Genomic DNA, 19944 nt, shown 5'->3' with positions numbered 1-19944 from the left:
AGTTAAAAAACAAACAAACAAACAAAACCTAGCCATATTTTCCTAGTTTGGTGAGTGGCCTCAGAGTCCCTCACCTTCTGGTAGATCTGGGACCAAGGTAGGCTTGGAGGGAAGCTGCTGCCTAGAGCACAACACACAGGGGATGTGGTGTTGTTTTTTTTTTTTTTTTCATTCGCTTTTGGAAACAGTAAGAGAAATGCAAGCAGGTCAAGCTCTTTGCTAAGGTTTGGGGCCTTTGAGTGCTTGAACTGATTTATTTCTCTAATTTGAATTTGTTTCTCAGTTCATCATCCCATCTTATCAGAAGTCTCTTGGGCCTCAGTTTCCTTATCTGTAAAATGAGGGAAGTTCATCTAGATGACCATTGAGGTGCCTTTCTGCTCTAGGGCTAGGATCCTCGGGTCCCTTCATCCTGCTTTCTGGGGATGACCAATAGGCTTTGGAATGTTATATTTTATAAAAGCACATTATCTTTAATGCCAGATAATTCTAATCTCCAAGTCAAGTAGGTATTTGGTGATAAATAAGTCAAGTCTCCTGCGCTCCAGTGAAGACTCCACGTTCCCTCTGGGTAGGCAGGATCTCACAGCACGAGCCATTTTCAGACTGCTGGTAGGAGGGACAAGTACTTTTCAAAACTTGCCTGAAACACGCCAATATCCTGCCTTCTGGCATTCATGCCCCATCCATCATCTCTCATATTTTATTTATGTTGCGAATAACCACTAACTTGTCCATCCCCAGTGGCGAAACTCTCTCTTTTTCCCCTGGAGTAGCTGGGCACTTCTCCTGGTCACCATAAGAGTGGCGGAGCCTGGGGATCCCCCAGGAATTCTGATTGATCAGAGCACCAAAGTCTTCCCTTTCTACTGTCCGCCATCACTATTGTTTTTGTGGTTGCTTCCTGAGGTTGAGAGAAATATTATTGACTGGGAAACACCATTTTTAAATGCATGAGTCTGTTTAAAGAAGGGCCAGTGGCTTCTTGTAGCCTTAGCACACCGATATATCCCCTCCAGATTCATGTTACATGTGTCATCTGGGGAAAGCCACTGTGCCTCAGTTTCCTCACTTGTAAAATAAAGAGGCTGGAATAGATGTGCTCTAAGATCACTTCTAGTTCTAAATCTATGACCCTAGAATGTATTTGCCCACACACACAAATGTACACACGTTTATCTGAGTTAAGACCAAGAGGCAAGAAGTGGCCCATTTGCAGATTGTCACACTGCAGTTCCCCAAACACAAAGAAGGACATAATTTAGGACTTTTAAAAAGCACCAACCCCCCAGTGAAATTAATTTTAAAAAAAAACCCTTACCTACCATATTTGAACCAATGCTATATATTGGTTCTAAATTAGAAGAGTGGTTAGGGCTAGACAGTGGGGGTTATGTGACTTGTCCAGGGTCACACAGCTAGGAAGTGTTTGAGGCCAGTGAACTTAATTTTTAAAAAACCAAAAAGATGGGAAAACATTTTAGAATTGGAAAACAAAGTGTTAAGTAGCAAATCCATTTTTTAGGCTTAATGATAATGGATTTGAAGAAAGGATTTATTTTAGTTATTTTTTTAAATTAACTCTTTCAAGATGAGGTTTTAAAAGTTAAGTGTTTCTAACCTCATCCAAAAGAAGTGGGTCATAAGTTCATCGCCTGATGTTTCAAGTCCTGAACCAAGCACATCAGTGCTTGCATTCTGGCCTTTTTATGTAGCTGGACAGAGGGAGGCAAAGGTCACTCTCTGGATGTGGCCTGCTTTTTTGCCTTTAAATGACAGAGAGAAAGTGTCAGAAGGAAATGAGTCACTAACTCTTGGCCTGAGCAGATTGAGCCCACACTATTGCTCAATTCTCATAGGGTTCCTTTTGACCCATTCATTCTACCAGTTGGGAAAATGGGCTGACTTTGCCCCTGCCTGGGAAGGAATGCCCACCCTCCCTGGCATTGCTCCCTCCTCCCTGGGTGCAGGGAAGGTACCCGCTGACAGCGTCTTCTTTCTTGCTTCCAGATGACGACGGTGGCCGAGAAGTCGAGGATCCTCCAACTGGAGGAGGAGCTGAGCCTCCGGCGAGGGGAGATCGAGGAGCTTCAGCAGTGCCTGAGGCAGGCAGGCCCCGCGGACCCCTCAGACACCAGTCCGTCCTCCGAGGCCCTGCGGCTCAGGGAGCAGCTTCTGTCCGCCAGCAAGGAGCACCAGAAGGAGAGCGGGCTGCTCAAGGACAAGTACGAGAAGGCCCTGAAGGCCTACCAGCACGAGGTGGAGAGGCTGAAGGCCACCAACGAGAAATACGCGCAGGAGATTGTGGACCTAAAGCAGAAGGTGCAGCAGGCCACCAGCGAGAACATGGGACTGATGGACAACTGGAAGTCCAAGCTGGACACGCTGGCTTCCGACCACCAGAAGTCACTGGAGGACCTGAAGGCCACTCTCAACTCGGGCCCCAACACCCAGCATAAGGAGATCGTGGAGCTGAAGGCTGTCATGGAGAGCATCAAGATGGAGCACCAGCTGGAGCTGGGCAACCTGCGAGCCAAGCACGACATCGAGACCGCCGTCCTGGCCAAGGAGAAGGAGAGCCTCCTTGGGAAGCTGGAGCAGGCCCGTGATGAGCTGGAGGAGGTGCGCCATCACTGGAAAGCCCAGCTGGAAGCCAGGTCCAACCAGCACCAGCTGGAGCTCCAGGAGGCCAAGGACCAGTGCAGGGACGCCGAGCTACGGGCCCGAGAGCTCGGCAAGCTGGACGGCGAATGTAAGGAGCAGGCCCAGGCCATCGATTTCCTGAAGGAGCAGATCTCCCTGGCGGAGAAAAAGATGTTGGACTATGAGGCATTGCAGAGGACGGAGGCCCAGAGCAAACAGGAAATCCAGAGGTTACAGGAAAAACTCTTGGTGGCAGAGAACAAACTTCAGGCCATGGAATCCCTCTGTTCTTCTCAGCACTCTGATGTAGGCTCTGATGCCAGTCTTCCTTCCTTCCTTCCTTCCTTCCTTCCTTCCTTCCTTCCTTCCTTCCTTCCTTCCTTCCTTCCTTCCTTTTTCTGATGGGCTGTCCTGGGAGGTGGGTTTGGCAGGATGGATGCAGGTCTGGGGATGGGGGAGAGGGACCAGGCCTGGAATTTCTTTGGTATTGGGAAGTCTCAGGTGAGGGAAACTTCCTCTTTGAATGCAAATTGGTCCTTTCTCTATTATATATCTGTATATCTAGTCATTAGCTAGAGCACCAAGAGATTAGATAACTTGCCCAAGATCACACAACCAGTATGTGTCAGAAGCAAGACTTGAGCCAAAAGTCTTGCTTCCAAGGATGGCTTTCAGTCCCCTACACCAGTGATAGTAAACTCAAATAGAAACCACTGGACCTTATAATGGTTTAGTTTTAAAATGTAATGCTTTTTATAGTGTATTTTTATTTTGTTTTTTTTAAAACCCTTATTTTCTGTCGTAGAGTCAATACAGAGTATTAGATCCAAGGCAAGAGGGCAGTGGGGGTTAAGTGACTCACCCAGGGTCACCCAGCTAGGAAGTATCTGAGACCAGATTTGAACCAAGGACCTCCCATCCCTAAGCCTGCCTCTCGATCCACTGAGCCACCTAGCTACCCCTCCTGTAATAGTTTTTATCATTTTGGAGAAGCTAGTTGATGTCAGCAAAGGCATTAAGGTTTTTAGTGGCCTTTCTTTCTGCCTTCTTTGATCTAGAGTCAGAGACCCCATCCCTGGTTCAAATCCCCACAGGGCCGCTTCCTTGCTGTGTGATCATGGGTTAGTCCTGTCTCTCCCTCTCTAGGCTTCAGAGAGGAGAAATATGCCTCCTTCCATTCCCCTAGGTCTCAGTGGGTCTGGTTCCTCTGTTCTCCTGTGACTCCTAAGGAGGGAAGAGGGGAAAGGTGACCAACCCTTGTGTGGCTATTTCTGTCATCCTAGATTTAGTGCTAGGAGAGACCTTAGTCCTATTACCTAGTCCAAACCTTTCATTCAGTGGAGAAGGAAACTGAGGCCAGGAGACTGAGAGAGTTGGATAAAATGACCTCTGAGGAGCCTTTCAGCTCTAATTCTATAATCCTCTAATACTCTCTTTCTAATCTAGCCCTCTCAAATTTCAGAGGGGAAGCTCTTTCTCCTCCACCATGCCTCTCCTATAAGGACCTTCCCAATTTCAGAATTCCATGATTTTCTTCAGTCAGAGAAGTGTGCTGTCACTTGCCTTGATGCTATGGAAGGACTTCTTGATTTGGAGTCATAGATCCTGGGTTCAGATCCTGACTGCTCCTTACAAACCATTAACCCCTTTTGGTCTCCATATCCTCTTCTGTAAAATTAAGAGGGTTGGACTAGATGACCTTTCAAGTCCCTTCTAGCTCCCAGTCTAGGATTCTGGGACTAACCATAGAATCCTTTTTCACTTTTCTTCAGTGCCTTCTCTCCTTTCCATCCCCAGCAGAAACGAGGAAACAAATGAAGCAAACTCACTGGATAAACCAGAATAGATAAACCTCACAGAATAGAATGAAAAGTGGTTCCCTTCTCTCTACCCTTCCCCAAATTTCGCCCTGGAGTCTATCCTGCATCTAGCTACCCCTCTGCTCTTGGGGGAGTTGAGGCTGTAATGTCATTGGTCTCTGTGGGCTCTGACTTCATTTGTATGTGTCCCCTCACCCTTAAGAGGCTGAGAGAAGCCTCCAAAGTCCTCATGTTGGACTCTGATGCAATAGCAGAGAACTGGGGACCAGCAGCCAAAGGGTCTTCTGAATTTTCCTGGTAGCCTGTCTGGACCCAGAGCTGTGGACACTCTCTCCATGGTGCTGAAAAGGAGAGTTTGCAGAGAAATTCTCTCAGGACTTCCGGGAAGATTTGAGTCCCCCTTTTTACTGTGGGAGATGTTTCCCAGTGAAGTTTGCAGTCTCCCCCAGAAGTGAGAATTACACACATTTCCCAAAGAAGCCAGTTAGGGAACAGAAAGAGGTGGGCCCTCCAGTCACCAGGGATTTTGAGGATTGGGGAGGAGACAATTCCTGTATTGATACCTCACCTACACATACATTGTTGTTCAGTTCAGCTCTGTGCAACTCTTCATGACCTTGTATGGAATTTTCATGGCAAAGACACTAGCGCGCTTTGCCATTTTTTTTCCCTGATGGATTAGGCAAACAGAAGTGAATAGACCTGCCTAGGGTCACACAACTTGTGTCTGACCCTGAATTTGAATTCAAGTCTTTCTGACTCCAGGTCCAGTGTTCTATCCACTAAGCTACCTAGCTTTCTTCATAGCCAACAGAAGTTAAATGACTTGCCCAGAGTCACACAGCTAATAAGTGCCTCGGGCTGAATTTGAACTCGGGTCTTCCTGACTCCAGGTCCAGTGAGCCATCTAGCTGACTCAATATATATATTACTACCAACACTATAGAACCACAGAATATCGGAGCTGGAAAATGCTTTAGACATCATCTGGTCTGATGCCATCATTTTATAGACACCCCAAAAATGACTTCTCCAAGATCACACAGCAAGTTTACTGGAGGTGAGAATGAAGGTCTCATCCCAATCCTAGACTCTTTCTGCTATAGCATGCTTCCTCATTTAACAACTGATGAGTTGGAGAGACCATCCTAATATTATGATCTTGGGAGACAGGGCCATCCAGCTCTGGAGTTGAAAAGCCTAAAGACCTTCCTAAAGACCTTTTTGGTGACTGGTTGGAATTCCACTGGGGGAGGATCTTTCTGGAGGGGGTATTTGGAGGAGCTCTGAGGTTATCATGATCACCTTGGGAAGGCTGGGCAAGAACATGTTCACCCATCCACTTCCAAGCACAGACATGAACCCCAGGGAGCCAAATCCCAGGATGATCACGTTGGCCAACATCCCTGGTGATTCTCTGAATCCATCAGACCCAGACTATATTCAGTCACAACGTCCACTTCAGTGAACAAGTTTAGAGTCTAACAAATACTGTTTGATGTGGGAATTTCCCTTCCTTCTCCCCATTTGTCCACCCTGAACCTGAACACAGTCTAGTAGGAAGGAAACTGGATTAGGAGTCAGAAAAGCCGAATTTGGCTGTGAGCTCTGCCCTTCACTCACTGTATGACCTTGGAGAAGTGCTTTCCCCTCTTTGCATCTCTCAGGCTCCTCCTTTGTAAAACGAAGGAGTAGAATGAAAAGATGGTCTCCAAGGCCCTATCCCATCCTTGGTCTTCTTGATAAATATACAGGGAATGTCCTACTTTGAGAATAGTGTCTGTTTAGCTTTATTATGTAGGTAGATAGATAATTTATATATGCATATACATGTGTAGGAAGACTTGGGATTTCGTCACTGTGTAGAGTTAGGTTAAAAGATAATCGCTGAGGTCCTATTCCATGCTTATATATTGGATAAATATAAGGAATGCTTTACTTTAGGAATAATATCTAGAGTTTTGCATTATATGTACATACATAATTTATATGGGTGTGTATATATACAGGTACAGACACAGACACACAAATATGCAGGACTTGTGGTTCCATCAGTGTAGGGGGTTCACAGTGAAGAATGTCTATCAATGGAATCCCATGCGTGGGGGCTCTGAGAAGTCAGGGATTTGTTCAGGTCACATAGTCTGGATATGTCAGAAGTAGGACTTAAACTCAAGTCTTTCTGACTCTGAGGTCAGCTGTCTTTCCACTATGACACCTTTTACAGTCTAATGGACGAGGGCCAACCTCAGAAAACCTAAAGTCAAGTTCTATGTCTCACACTGCCTCGTTGTGTCTCCATCTTGGCGACCTCAGGAAACTCACTAAGTCATCAAAGTTGATCTTCATTGGTGGAAAGTTTTCTGAGAATTCTTCATACCCCTGAAATCGCTGGTCTTCTCCCACTAGCTACACACACCCAGTGGGTGAGAGAGACAGATACACTCTTTTCTTTCCCTTTTCCTTCTCTTCCCACTCTGACCTGATCTGATCAATTAGGAAATAATTATCTGCAGTATAGCAGCTAGGTGGCACAGTGGACTGAGTGCCCAACCTGGAGTCAGGAAGATTCATTTTCCTGAGTTCAAATCTGGCCTCAGACTCTTACTAGCTATATGACCCTGGCAAGTCAGTTCACCCTGTTTGCCTCAGTTTCCTGATCTGTAAAATTAGATGGAGAAAGAAATGTCAAACCTCTCCAGTATCTTTGCCAAGAAAACCCCAAATGGGGTCACGAAGAGTCAAACCCAACTGAAAACCAACCGAACAAGAACCTATATTACAAAAGGGCCCAAATTCAAATGGGTTTTGATTGGTTTATTTTTGGTTATTTGATATTGGTTACTATCTCGCTCTCCAAAACCATGCCTGTTAACCTACAGTGAGGTCCTCCTCTGATGTTCCTTTTGACATCCGCAAGGAGGTTTCAAGTATTTTTCTGGAGCAAACAAATTTCTCCAGAATTCCAAGGAAAGGAAGCAAAGCCAGCCCCATAGAGGTATTCCTGTGTGAACAGAGAGGGTGAATCCTGGGCCACCTAAGACAGACATTTTCATTTTTACTCTGAGTTTTAGACTTTCTGAAATGGGACTTAAAGGGAATTCAGATCTATTAGAATCAATCTGCCGAGGGTTACATGCAACAGAGTTGGGGGGACATTCAGACAATAACCCAGGGGACAGACTCTGACCTATATATAGCCTCTTCCTCAATGAGATTCAATGGAAGAAGCTGAACTTCTAGGCACTCGTTCCCAAGGAGAGCCTTTTAGAATGAGAGGAAAGTGTGTATCCCATAAAACCTTTGGCCACCAGCCTTCTCTCCTTCGGTCAAGGGTGTTCTTCATTCACCATAGAGCCCTGTCACCTCTCTCCTGATTCACGAAGCCTGGTCCCCACACGCTTAGATTCTGAACGTCCCTCCAGTGTTTGGAAAGAGTGACTGGCTTTCCCCAAGCCTGCCAGTATGGTTAACCCAAGTACTCAGCCTTATTTTAAATAACATCCTTCAATTCTCAGATCAAAGGCGCAGTCTTCAAGCTCTTAGATGGGATGTGGGGCCAGGAAGATGTTCTTATTCCAGGATGGTCCGGGATGTGGCTAACCGGGTGGTTCCCTCGTTCAGGCTGTAAGGAACCCCCATAGGGTTTGGGGATCAGAGAAGAAGGAGGTAAGTCCGTCCCCCTCACTGAGACCATTTCTTTCAGGTGATCGAGACAAACGACATTTCAGAAGAGAAGATCAGAATGAAACAGAACATGGAGGGTAAGGGGGTCTCTCCACCCCACAGTGCCACCCTGGGTTAGATGTTGGGTTTGGGGTCTCAGGGAAGCTTTTTCATAGATCATTCCTTGTTGCTAAAAAAAAAGTCTCTCCCGTCTGCTTAGTGAAATGGGAAAACATGGCAATGATTCATGGGATCTTCTCCGCAGCCTAAAGCCTTAGATTTGCTCAGGGTCATGTAGCTTCCAGACAAACCGGACAATTCACCATTCCCCTTCTCGTGTCTTACCCTTTCCTTCTCCTGGACTTTTGTGCGGACCATCCTCAGTTCATCACCAAATGGGACAAAGCCCAAAAGGAAACCACTCTTTCCAAGGTTACCAAGGATCTGTTAAGTGGCCAGTCAAATGGCTTCTTGTATGTGCCAGCAGTTTACCTTGTCCCTACGTCTCTGTGGCTCTGGCTTTGTAGCTCTGAGAGCTTTGTGGCTCTCTAATCAACCGCCTAGTATTGCTCATATAATTATAAATGATAATATGAAAAGAGGTTCCTCATTGTGCCCCAGGCTGCTGCCCTGTCTTGCTCACCAAATCCTGGCTCTAAAAGGATGAGGGCATTATATACCCTCAGGGGAGGAGAGTCAAGAGAAAGAATGCTGAGAAGATGGGAAGGATAAAGGTGGTAAAGAGCTTTAATAGACCAGTAGAGGGCTTCACATTCTTGTTCCCAGATGTACTAGGGAGCCATTGAAGTTAATGGAATAGAAAGGTGATATAATTAGATCTGTATTTTAAGAAAAATTATCAGGAGCACCTAGGTGGCTCAGTGGATTGAGAGCCAATCCCAGAGACAAAGTCCTGGGTTCAAAATTTCTCCCTGGACTTCCTAGCCATGTGACCCTGGGCAAGTCACTTAACCTCTGATGCCTATCCCTTACAATTCTTCTGCCTGGGAACCAATAGTCAGTATTGATCCTAAGATGGAAGGTAAGGGTGTAAAAAAAAGAAAGGAAAGAAGGAAGGAAAGAGAAAGAAAGAAAGAGAAAGGAAGGAAGGAAAAAAGAAAGATAGATTACCTTGGCAGCTGAGTGGAGGATAGATTGGAGTGAGAAGAAACCTAAAGGCTATTTCATTAGTCCATGAGAGCAGGAACTAGGCTAGTGGCTGTGTGAATGAAGAGGAGCCAGGAGAAACACTGTTTGGCAGTGGGTTGGATGTATGGGGTGGCAAATTGAGAGCTCCAGACCTTGATCAGGAAGATGATGGCGCCTCAATGTAAGAGAGAAGGGTTTTATTTTTAAAATAAAAGCTCTTACCTTATCTCTCCAGTGAGCCACCTTCTAAGAAGTTCTAAAGAGGAAAGAGGGTAATGAACCGAAGATGGTCTCTACAAAAGCCTAGATAAAGGAAAGGGCAAGACACAAGAAGAGGAATGGAAATTGTCCGGTTCTGTTGGAATGAGGGCTTCTTTTACATAAGGTCATTGAATGAGGTGACTTCTAAGGACCCTTCCAGCTCTAGATCTAAATCACTGTGTGAAAAAGTAGCAGTGGGGACAGTTAGAAGAGCCAGGCCTGAAGACAGGAGGTCCTGGGTTCAAATTTGACTTCAAACACTTCCCAGCTAGATGACCCTGGACAAGTCACTTAACCCCCATTGCCTAACTTTTACTGTTCTTCTACGTTGGAATCAATACACATTATTGATCTAAGATGGATGGAAAGAAAGGAAGGAAGGAAGGAAGGGAGGAAGGAAGGAAGGAAGGAAGGAGCTTTTAGTTTGGAACCAGATTGTGGGGGGCTTTGAACACCAGGATGAGAATCCATACTTTATTCATTCAACAATTGTTGGGGTAGGGGTTACTGCTAAATATTTAAAGGGAGAGTAACAGCATATTAGGAAATCTTTCACAGGTCTTAGCTCTTTGGTTCATGTTTTCCACCTCAAACAAATGATTAGAGACCATTGGATCGTAGAGTCTTTGCCATGACAATTCCCCTCAACCATTTTTCCTTCTCCCCAAAGACCTACAAGACAAGCTGAGTAAGAGGGACAAAGAGGTGGCATCCTTGGTATCACAGACCGAGATGCTCAAGGCCCAAGTAAGTGGTAAGTTTCCCCATGGCACCAGGTGGCCAACTGCATGTTGGAACAATCTATGAATGCCCTTCTCCCACCTCGTCCCAATCCCTCCCTCCTAAACCACCACCACTTAACAAGGGTACCTAAAACTCTACCATATGGCTTTATTCCTCTGAGTCCTACACACATTAAAGCATCCAAAATTCTTCTACTGTGCAGAGGACCATGTGTTCCAAGTGGGAAAGGATGGTAGTAGCTGAGCAAAGGCCCCCGATAGGAATGGGAAATTGACTGAGGGCCTTGGGCATGCCAGAGGATAGGATGTATGAGATGAATGCAGCAGAGGCTGCTCCTCAAGGCTGTCTGTAATGCTGAGTCTCTGGGCTTAGCTTCCTAAGGGGAAAATATATCCTCTCTTACCCCCAGCCCCTGTCCGTGTCTGGTGACAGTCAGGTTTAAATGCACTTGGGCTGTCACATAAAGTACTGAGCCAGAATGGAAGCAGCCTTGTCTGGCAGGCAGGTTCCTGTCCCTTGCTCATGAGGAGGGGAGATGAGAGATTCTTGGAGCCTGAAGGCCATTTTCCTTAGCCATATGTCTGTCACCATCCTGAAGGCCAGCCGCCTTTTCCTTGTTTCCCATTTGCCACATACTTAATAATACTTAATACATGTGTGACCATGGGTAAGTCATTACATATCTTTGATCCCCAGTTTGCTCCTTTGTAGAGTGAGGATAGCATACTCAGAGAAGAATGCCTATTAAAAACTCCCACTCTTAAAAAAAACAAACCCTTACCTTCTGTCTCAGAATTGATACTAAGTATTGATTCTAAAGCAAAAGAGAGATAAGTGCTAAGCAGCTGGGGTTAAGTGACTTGCCCAGGGTCGTACAGCTAGAAAATGTCTGAGGCCTTATTCAAACTGAGGACCTCCCATCTTTAAGCCTGGTGCTCTACCCATTGAGCCATCCAAGCTGCCCAATACACTCACACTCTTGATTTTTTCCAAACACAAGAGGCTTGTTAACCTAAGACCGTTTTGGCGAGCCCATGGCACATGTGCCTCCACATGCTGGAGGGGGCTGCTCTGTTCTCCCTCTCCACAGCGCCTGAGGACATTTTTCACATGCCTCCCCCACTCTGCCCAGCAGCCCAATGCGAGCACTTTCTCCCTCCGCTCTCTGGGGTAATGCGGTGGGGCTCACAGGCAGCATGAGGGTACGGTTTGGGCACGCGATCTCTAAAAGGTTCGCCATCACCGACCCAAGATATATCATCATGTGGCCTAAAGATACAAGCATGTTCCACCAGAGGGTTAAGAGAAATTCTTGGGTGACTTGCAACTGACAGCTTACAGTGACCGCATGTCTAGACGTCACTTTTCTGACAATTAAAAATCCATGTTCCTGGGATTCTTTAATAAGCAAGCTAGGAGAAGTGAGCTAGCTCAGTGGTTAGAGAGCCAGGCCAGGAGATGGGAGGTCCTAGATTCAAATTTGACCTCAGAGACTGTCTAGACTCTCCACTTCTATTTTACAGAGGAGGAAACTGAGGCCTAAAAAAGTGGAATAACTTGCACAAGATGACAGAAATGGTAAATGTCAGATGTGAGACTTGCTCAGTTCCCTGGCCACAGAAACAGGCCAAAATAGAGAGCCCATCAGCCTTGGGGAACTGAGGTGGCCATGGTCCTATTTATCTAAGCACTCAGAGCTCAGAAGTCATGCTGCATAGCCTGTAGGGCCCCCTCATATTGGCACTGACCTTCCCTGCCTTCCTGCCTAAGAAACCCCAACATTCCCCTAGTGACTCCACACTCCGAGCTTGAGCCCATGACCCCAGAGGGCAAAGACCCTTTGGGTCAGCCACACGTGCTTTCCTTTAAGTAGACAGAGAAGGAGATGGGTAGACAGAAGGGTAAAGCTTTTTTTTTTTTTAACATTTAATAATTTTTATTTTTTAGAAAAGTTAACATGGTTACATAATTCATGCTCCTACTTTTCCCTTCACCCCCCAACCTCACCCCCCACCCATGGCCAATGCACATTTCCACTGGTTTTAACATGTCATTGATCAAGACCTATTTCCAAATTGTTGATAGTTGCATTGGTGTGGTAGTTTTGAGTCTACATCCCCAATCATGTCCGCCTCACCCTTGTGTTCAAGCAGTTGTTTTTCTTCTGTGTTTCCTCTCCTGAAGTTCTTTCTCTGGATGTGGATAGCATCTTTCTTATAAATCCCTCAGAATTGTCCTGGGTCATTGCATTGCTGCTAGTACAGAAGTCCATTACATTCAATTTTACCACAGTATATCAGTCTCTGTGTACAATGTTCTTCTGGCTCTGCTCCTTTCGCTCTGCATCACTTCCTGGAGGTCTTTCCAGTTCACATGGAATTCCTCCAGTTCTTTATTCCTTTGAGCACAATTTGGTATTCCGTCACCAACAGATACCACAATTGTGTTCAGCCATTCCCCAATTGAAGGGCATCCCCTCATTTTCCAGTTTTTTGCCACCACAAAAAGGGCAGCTATAAATATTTTTGTACAAGTCTGCTTATCTATGATCTCTTTGGGGTACAAACCCAACAATGGTATGGCTGGGTCAAAGGGCAGACAATCTTTTATAGCCCTTTGAGCATAATTCCAAATTGCCTTCCAGAATGGTTGGATCAGCAATGCATTAATGTCCCAATTTTGCCATATCCCCTCCAGCATTCATTACTCTCCCCTTCTATCATTTTAGCCAATCTGCTAAACCTGGTGTGAGGTGATACCTCAGAGTTGTTTTGATTTGCATTTCTCTAATTATTAGAGATTTAGAACACTTTCTCATGTGCTGGGTAAAGCTTTTATTAAGTGCTCACCATGAACCAGGCGCTGGGCTAAATGCTGGGAATACAGATACAAGTAGAAAGAAAGCCAGTCCCTGCCCTCAAGGAGCTTGTATTCCAACAAAGAAGATGGTGTGGAAAGGGGAGCTGGAAAGTGGGGGTGGGAGGGGGTAGGTTGCCCACAAGGAAGGGGAGAAATCTGGATAGTAAGAGTCGAGCCAAGAGTGAAGCGAGGATGGCCCAGGACCCCTCTGGCACTGTCGGCTCCCTTTGAATCCTTGCTATGCGACCCAGCACCATATTTCTTGGCCATCTTAACCCCAGTCTGGCTTATGGATCCACAGCACTGGAAGGCAAGTGTAAATCAGGAGACAAGAAGGCAGATGCCCTCCTGAAGGAGAAGAAGAGGCTTGAAGCGGAACTGGAGGCCGTGTCCCGGAAGACCCATGATGCCTCTGGGCAGCTGGTGCTCATTAGCCAGGAGCTCCTGAAAAAGGAACGGTGAGTGGCATCAGCCAGGAGGCCCCCCAGCTGCCCCTCAGGCCTTGGAGATACTCCCACCTCACCCCAGGAAGAGCTTTCAACTGACTAAGCACTGGGCATGGAGAAGTGGGCACTGAAGAGAGAGATGATATTCTTCTGGCCCTTGTGGATTATATCAGTTACCAGTGTTGCCAAACAGTCTAGTGGGAAATGCTTAGGTTCTCTGATTCCAGATCCAATGTGAATAATCTGGGAGGAAAGGAGGAAGGAAGGAAGGAAGGAAGGGAGGGAGGGAGGAAGGGAGGAAGGGAGGAAGGGAGAGAAGGAAGGAAGGAAGGAAGGAAGGGAAGAAGAAAGGGAGGGAGGAAAGGAGGGAAGGAAGAAAGAAGGGAGGAAGGAAGGGAAGGAAGAAGGAAGGAAGAATAGGAAGGAAAGAAGGAGCAAGGAAGAGAGGGAGGAGGGAAGGAAAAGGAAAGAAGGCTGGGAAAACTTACTCTAAGTGTTTTCTGTGTGCCAGGCCCTGTAATAATCACTTTACAATTATGTCATTTGATCCTCACAACTGTGGGAGGCAGGTGCTATTTTTATCCCCATTTTGTAGTTGAGGAAACTGAGGCAAACAGGATTAAGTGACTTGCCCAGAGTCACACAGCTAGTAAGTGTCTGAGGCCAGATTTGAACTCTGGAAAATGAATCTTTCTGACTCCAGGCCTGGTGGTCTAACCGTGGTGCCACCCAGCTGAGAAAAGATCTAGAGCTTGAAAGAACATTAAGGCCATCTAGTCCAAACCCCTTATTTTATACAAGAGTAAACTGAGGCCCAGAGAAGTGACTTGTTGAAGGTTGTAAAACAGAAAATGTTTAGGGGCTTACGGATTTAGAGCTAGCAGGAAACCATCCACTTCATTTTGCTAATGAGGAAAGTTGAGGCTCAAGGATATGAAGTGACTTGCCCAAAATCATACGTGTTGCAAATATCAGAGGCATGATTTAAACCCTCCTCCTCTGACTCTAAATTCAACTTTCTTTCCACAGTATCAAGCTGTCCTGAGCTTTATTTTCCTTCTCTATAAAATGGGAATAACAAACAATCCATGCCTTGTGCTTCCTAGGGTTTCTGTGAGGCCCAGGAAATACCTACCCCTGCAGTGCCTGCCATTGCCGTTGTCAGCCTTGTACATGTGTTCAGTCATTTTCAGTCATGTTCAACTCTTGGTGATCCCATTTGGGGTTTTCTTGGCAGAAACGTTAGAGTGGTTTGCCATCTTCTCCAGTTTTTTTTTTATAGCTTTCGGAAACTGAGGCACAGGAGTAAGTGAATTGCCCATGGTCACACAGCTAGTAAGTGTCTGAGGATAGATTTGAACTCTGGTCTTCCTGATTCCAGGCCTGGCGCCCCATCCACTGCATCAGTATTGTCAGCTTTGTACATGTTGCCTACTGTCAAGTGTCTCAATGGCTTCCTTTTCCCGGTATCCATCCTTGGCCTTGAGCGCCCTCTAGTGGAATTTGCAAGCTGTTGGCCCACAGCATTCCATAATAGTGCAAGAGAAGACATTCCAACTTGACACTTATTTCCATCTCTTCCTTTGCAGCCTTTTTAGACAAAAATGCATCTCCTTTTTTAAAAAGTTTTATTATTTCCTTTTTTATAAGACCCTCACCTTCTGTCTTAGAATCAATACTGATTACCAGTTCCAAGGCAGAAGAGTGGTAAGGAATGGACAGTTGGGTTAAGTGACTTGCCCAGGGTCACACAGCTAGGAAGTGTCTGAGGCCACATTTAAACCCAGGACCTTCCATCTCCAGATCCGGCTCTCAAAGCCCTGAGCCACCTAGCTGCTCCTGTACTGGATTTTAATTATTTTATGTGGGTAGGTCTTCTCTCCCCAGCTGAATGACCTGTTCCTGATGGGCAGAGATGATAGTTTGCCCTCCTTCTCCCAACCACAGCCCAGCTCAGGCCTGGGCATCCAACTGATTCTGAGGAGATTATTTTTGAAAGCCTGGACTCCAACAGGCTAGGGACACCGAGGCATCTGCTGTGGTTGTCAGGGACAAGGCAGGGACATGCCAAGCCATGACTAATAATCTCGATCTGTTTCCTGTCTAGGAGTCTGAATGAACTACGGTCCCTGCTGCTTGAGGCCAATCGTCACTCCCCGGGGCCTGAGAGGGACCTGAGCCGAGAGGTACACAAAGCAGAATGGAGGCTCAAGGAGCAAAAACTCAAGGATGATATCCGAGGGCTGAGAGAGAAGCTAGTTGTGCTGGTGAGTGAGGAAGTGAGGCCATGTGGCCCTCCTGGTGTGCTGTATTTCCTAGTGTGTTTCCTGAGGTGTCATATTTCCTGGTGTGTTCTATTTCTTGGTGTATTTCCTGATGTGTCGCATTTCCTAGTCGCATGTTTCCTGGTATGTCATATCTCCTGGTTTATTTCCTGGTATATCATATTTCCTGGTGTGTTTCCTGATGTGTCGTATTTCCCAGTGTGTTTCCTGGTCTCTCCTATATCCCAATATGTTTCCTGGTGTGTTTCCTGGTCTGTCCTGTTTCCCAGTGTATTTCATGGTGTGCTTTATTTCCTGGAATGTCCTGGTATGTTATATTTCCTGGTATGTCCTATATCCCAATATGTCATGTTTCCTGATGTTTTTCCTGGTGTGTTGTATTTTCTAGTGTATATGAACTCCTTGGAGGAAGGGACTGTTTTTGCCTGCCTTTTGCATCCCCTTTTGTGGCTCATAATAACAGTTTAATAAATTCTTGTGGATGGACTGACAGATTGATTCATCTCTTCTTCCAGGACAAAGAGAGATCAGCATCGGACCAAAGGCGCTATTCCCTGATTGACCCATCCTCAGAGTCGGAGGTCCTCCGACTCCAGCATCGCCTGGTCAGCACAGAGGACGTCCTTCGCAGTGCTCTGGAGCAGGGCCAGCAGATGGAAAAGCTCATGGAAGCCATGAGGAGTTCCCCTGAGAAATCCCAGGTGAGCCCACTTGGCCAGACCCCAGCCAGCCTGAATGAAGAGCAGCAGACCCTGACTAGGCCTCCTGTTCACTTTGCAGGTGGTTTTCCCAAAAGTGCCTGGGTCTGATGAGTTTTGGCTTCCAAGCTATCCCCACCCTGACATGGCAACCTCCAGTGACCTGCCCAGGGTCATTCAACTAGCAAGTATCTGCAGCAGGCTTTAGACAGGGCAGGCATCATCCTTGCTCCCCTCCCTACCTCCAAAGCATCAGATGCTCCAAAGAAGCTGGGATCTCTTTGATTCAAGAGTTTTTCATGAACTACTCATGCTTGACCATCTTACACATCTATTGGCCAAGTTCTTCCAAAATTTCACTCTCAAGGGTCCACTTAGTGTGCTGGGAGCCTTCCTCACTTTCTCCAGCATCTCAAGGCTACCCATGGAGTGTTGGGCTGTCTGTTTGTCACCCTCACTCTTTTTGGTTTTTCTAAACCCTTGACTTTCCATCTTAGAATCAATACTCATTTGTTGGTTCCAAGACAGAAGGGCGGTAAGGGCTAAGCAATGGAGGTTAAGTGACTTGCCCAGGGTCACACAGCTGGGAAGTGTCAGATTTGAATGCAGGACCTCCCATCTCTAGGCCTGGCTCTCAATTCACTGAGTCACCTAGTCACTCCCAGCCCATCTCATCTTGCTATCATACAGTCTCTCAATGATTTCCTTTCTGCCTTCCATTCTCCTCATTGGTTGTCACTTAACCCCCATCACCTAGCCCTTCCTGCTCTTCTCTTAGAAACCAATACACAGTATTGATTCTAAGATGGAAGATAAACTCTTATTTTTTTTTTTGAAAAAGACAGCAGGTGAGGGCTCTGAGAAATCAGAAAACCACAATCCCTTCCCTGCAGGAGCTTATAACCGAATGAGGAAGACAGCACATAAAAGTATTAAAGGTATTGCAAGGGGGCTAGAATCGTGTCTCGACTTTCTGGGCTGCTGCTCGGTTAGAGTGGCCCAAGAGAGGGGCCTCGTTAGGAGAATGTCCCCAGCTATGTCCTTGTAGAAACCTGTGAACTAGAGATGTAAGATCCAAAGAGCACTGCCATGACTTGGCCTCCCTCGCCCCGGGCTCCTGTGTGACACAACTCAGGCAAGTTTGTAGACTCTCTGAGCCTCAGTCTCCTCCTCCGGGGATAATCTTTAGCATCTCCCCGATGGGGAAGGACTTTGTCAACTGCAGCAATGGAAGCTGCTCTTACTCTAAAGTCCTAATAAACTGTCTGTCTCTCGTGTACAGCCCGTCAGCAATTCTGGTTCTACCAATGGGATCCATCAACAAGACAAGACTCGGAAACAAGAGGTAAGGAAGCTGCCCCCACCTTGGACCGTGCCCAGGGAGACCACTAGCCTCCCTTTGTGCAAGCCCTGGAAGGGAATGTTCTAGTCAGTCAAGCAACAACATTAATTAAACACCTACTGTGTGCTGGGGAGATACAAAGACATCCTTGCCCTCAAGTAGCTTAACATTTAAACTCATTACTAGAAGTTCATCCCAAAATGCATCTGACACTTAACAAACAGATAAATGAGACAAGGGAAAGGAGCATCGCAGAAGTCATTGTGGAGGTCCTTTAAAAATTAAAAAATAAAGAACTGGCATTACTCCAGCCCATACAAGCTTGCAAAGCCCTCGACAGCTATTATCTCATTTGATTCTCACAATAGTCCAGGGAGGGAGGAGTTCTTGTTATATCCAGTTTACAGATGGGGAAACTGAGGTTCATCATGGGAAAAGGATTTGTCTAAAGTAACACAGCTGGGTAGAGTCAGACGGGATTCACCCCCTATACTACCCTGCCTCTAGCATCAGCAAAGTCTCTGGCTCCCCTCGTATATGTAAAATAGAATCCAATTCTCACTATTCAAAGTTATTATTATTGCAAAATATGGTCCCTAGACCCAACCCATTGGAAATCTGCAATAATGCAACTACTTCAAGGAATTCTGAATTCTTACTCATCAAGATCTCACAGTTATGATAAAGAATACTTGGATGGCTCAGTGAAGAGAGAGTCAGGCCTGGATATGGAAGGTCCTGGGTTCAAATTCTGGCCTCAGACCTTCCTAATTGTGTGACCCTGGGCAAGTCACTTTACCCCATTTGCACAATATAACATGTAATAATATAAAATATCTATTTGGGTTCTAACATTTATTTATACATAATATAATAATGTAATATAGCATAGCATAATATGTAATAATATAAGATATAATCTGGATGGGTTTTAACATTTATTTATGTATACTATAATAATGTAATATAGCATAACATAACTTAATATAGCATAATATAATGTAATCATATAAACAAATAATATAAAATATAATCTATTGGGTTTTAACATTTATTTATATATGATATGATATAATACTTTAATATAATTATATTCAATATATGTTTAACATATATTTATTTTAAAACTTTACCTTCCATCTTAGAATCAATATTGTGTATTGATAGAATGATAAGGGCTAGACAATGGGAGTTAAGTCACTCGTCCAGGGTCAAATAGCTGGGAAGTGTCTGAAGTCACAGTTGAACCCAGGACCTCCCACCTCTAGGCCTGGATCATCCAGCTGTCCCTCACAAATATATTTATAATGGAGGAAAATGGTTCTATAAAATGGACAAAGACAGCACCCTTTAGCCCACAGTGTGAGCAGCATTCGGTACCCACAAGCCCTTCAAATTTCTAGCAAGAGGAAGGAGGTCTTTGGGCCTCCCTTTTTGGCTCCCTGTTTTGCACTGAGGCCCCGAGGGTTTATGGGAGCGGCCCAAGATCACCTGACTGACTGGATGGGCAGCCACGTGCAGGGCACGCCTGGAGGAGAGGATCAGGGGAGGGTCTCCTAAACGCGCATGCAGGGCTTCATGGCTGCCTGCTCTCTTCCAGGAGAAGCACTGACCCCCGAGAGGAGGAGGAGGAGGAGGAGAGAGAAGGTGCCCATTCCACGCCCGGATTCACTCGCTCGCAGGGCAGCCACGCACCCCACTGCCCACCTCCGGCTCCTCCGCCAGGCGCCTGGCCAACATGGCCCCTCCTGAGACAGGAATGGTGTTTGTAACCATTGTGTGCAGACAGCCGTGCACAATCCCCCTCCCTTCTCCCCTCTCCCACCCCCAGCTCGTCTCCCACCTCCCTGCCCCAGAGGAGTCCACGGACAAGGGTTCTGCCGGAAGGAGTCAGTTTGGCCGCCTTCCACCTTCTGTGCCCCGCGGCCTCCGGGCTCTGATCTGGACCCCTGGGGAAGCCCTGGCTGGCTTCTGGAACCAGTTTGGAGGGGGGCGCGCATGCGCAATCCGGTACTCAAAATCGGGTACTCC

The 19944-nt window shown here is 46.2% G+C and overlaps 1 protein-coding gene across 1 annotated transcript in view; it reads left to right on the top strand.

The window, feature by feature from the left end:
• Nucleotides 1-19722, top strand: part of CLIP2 (CAP-Gly domain containing linker protein 2) — a 141611-nt gene extending 121889 nt beyond the window's left edge. Inside the window, exons 9-16 of the mRNA XM_044675620.1 lie at nt 2011-2949; nt 8170-8227; nt 10210-10293; nt 13444-13600; nt 15696-15855; nt 16389-16574; nt 17854-17916; nt 19514-19722. Of these exons, the coding sequence (XP_044531555.1) occupies nt 2011-2949; nt 8170-8227; nt 10210-10293; nt 13444-13600; nt 15696-15855; nt 16389-16574; nt 17854-17916; nt 19514-19525 (1659 nt within the window). The 3' untranslated portion in view covers nt 19526-19722. The remainder of the gene's footprint in view (nt 1-2010; nt 2950-8169; nt 8228-10209; nt 10294-13443; nt 13601-15695; nt 15856-16388; nt 16575-17853; nt 17917-19513) is intronic.
• Nucleotides 19723-19944: the final 222 nt, after the last annotated feature.

This window comes from Gracilinanus agilis, chromosome 4, assembly GCF_016433145.1.
Source record: "Gracilinanus agilis isolate LMUSP501 chromosome 4, AgileGrace, whole genome shotgun sequence".
NCBI classification, from domain to species: Eukaryota; Metazoa; Chordata; class Mammalia; order Didelphimorphia; family Didelphidae; genus Gracilinanus; species Gracilinanus agilis.
This window is presented reverse-complemented; position numbering and strand designations above follow the sequence as displayed.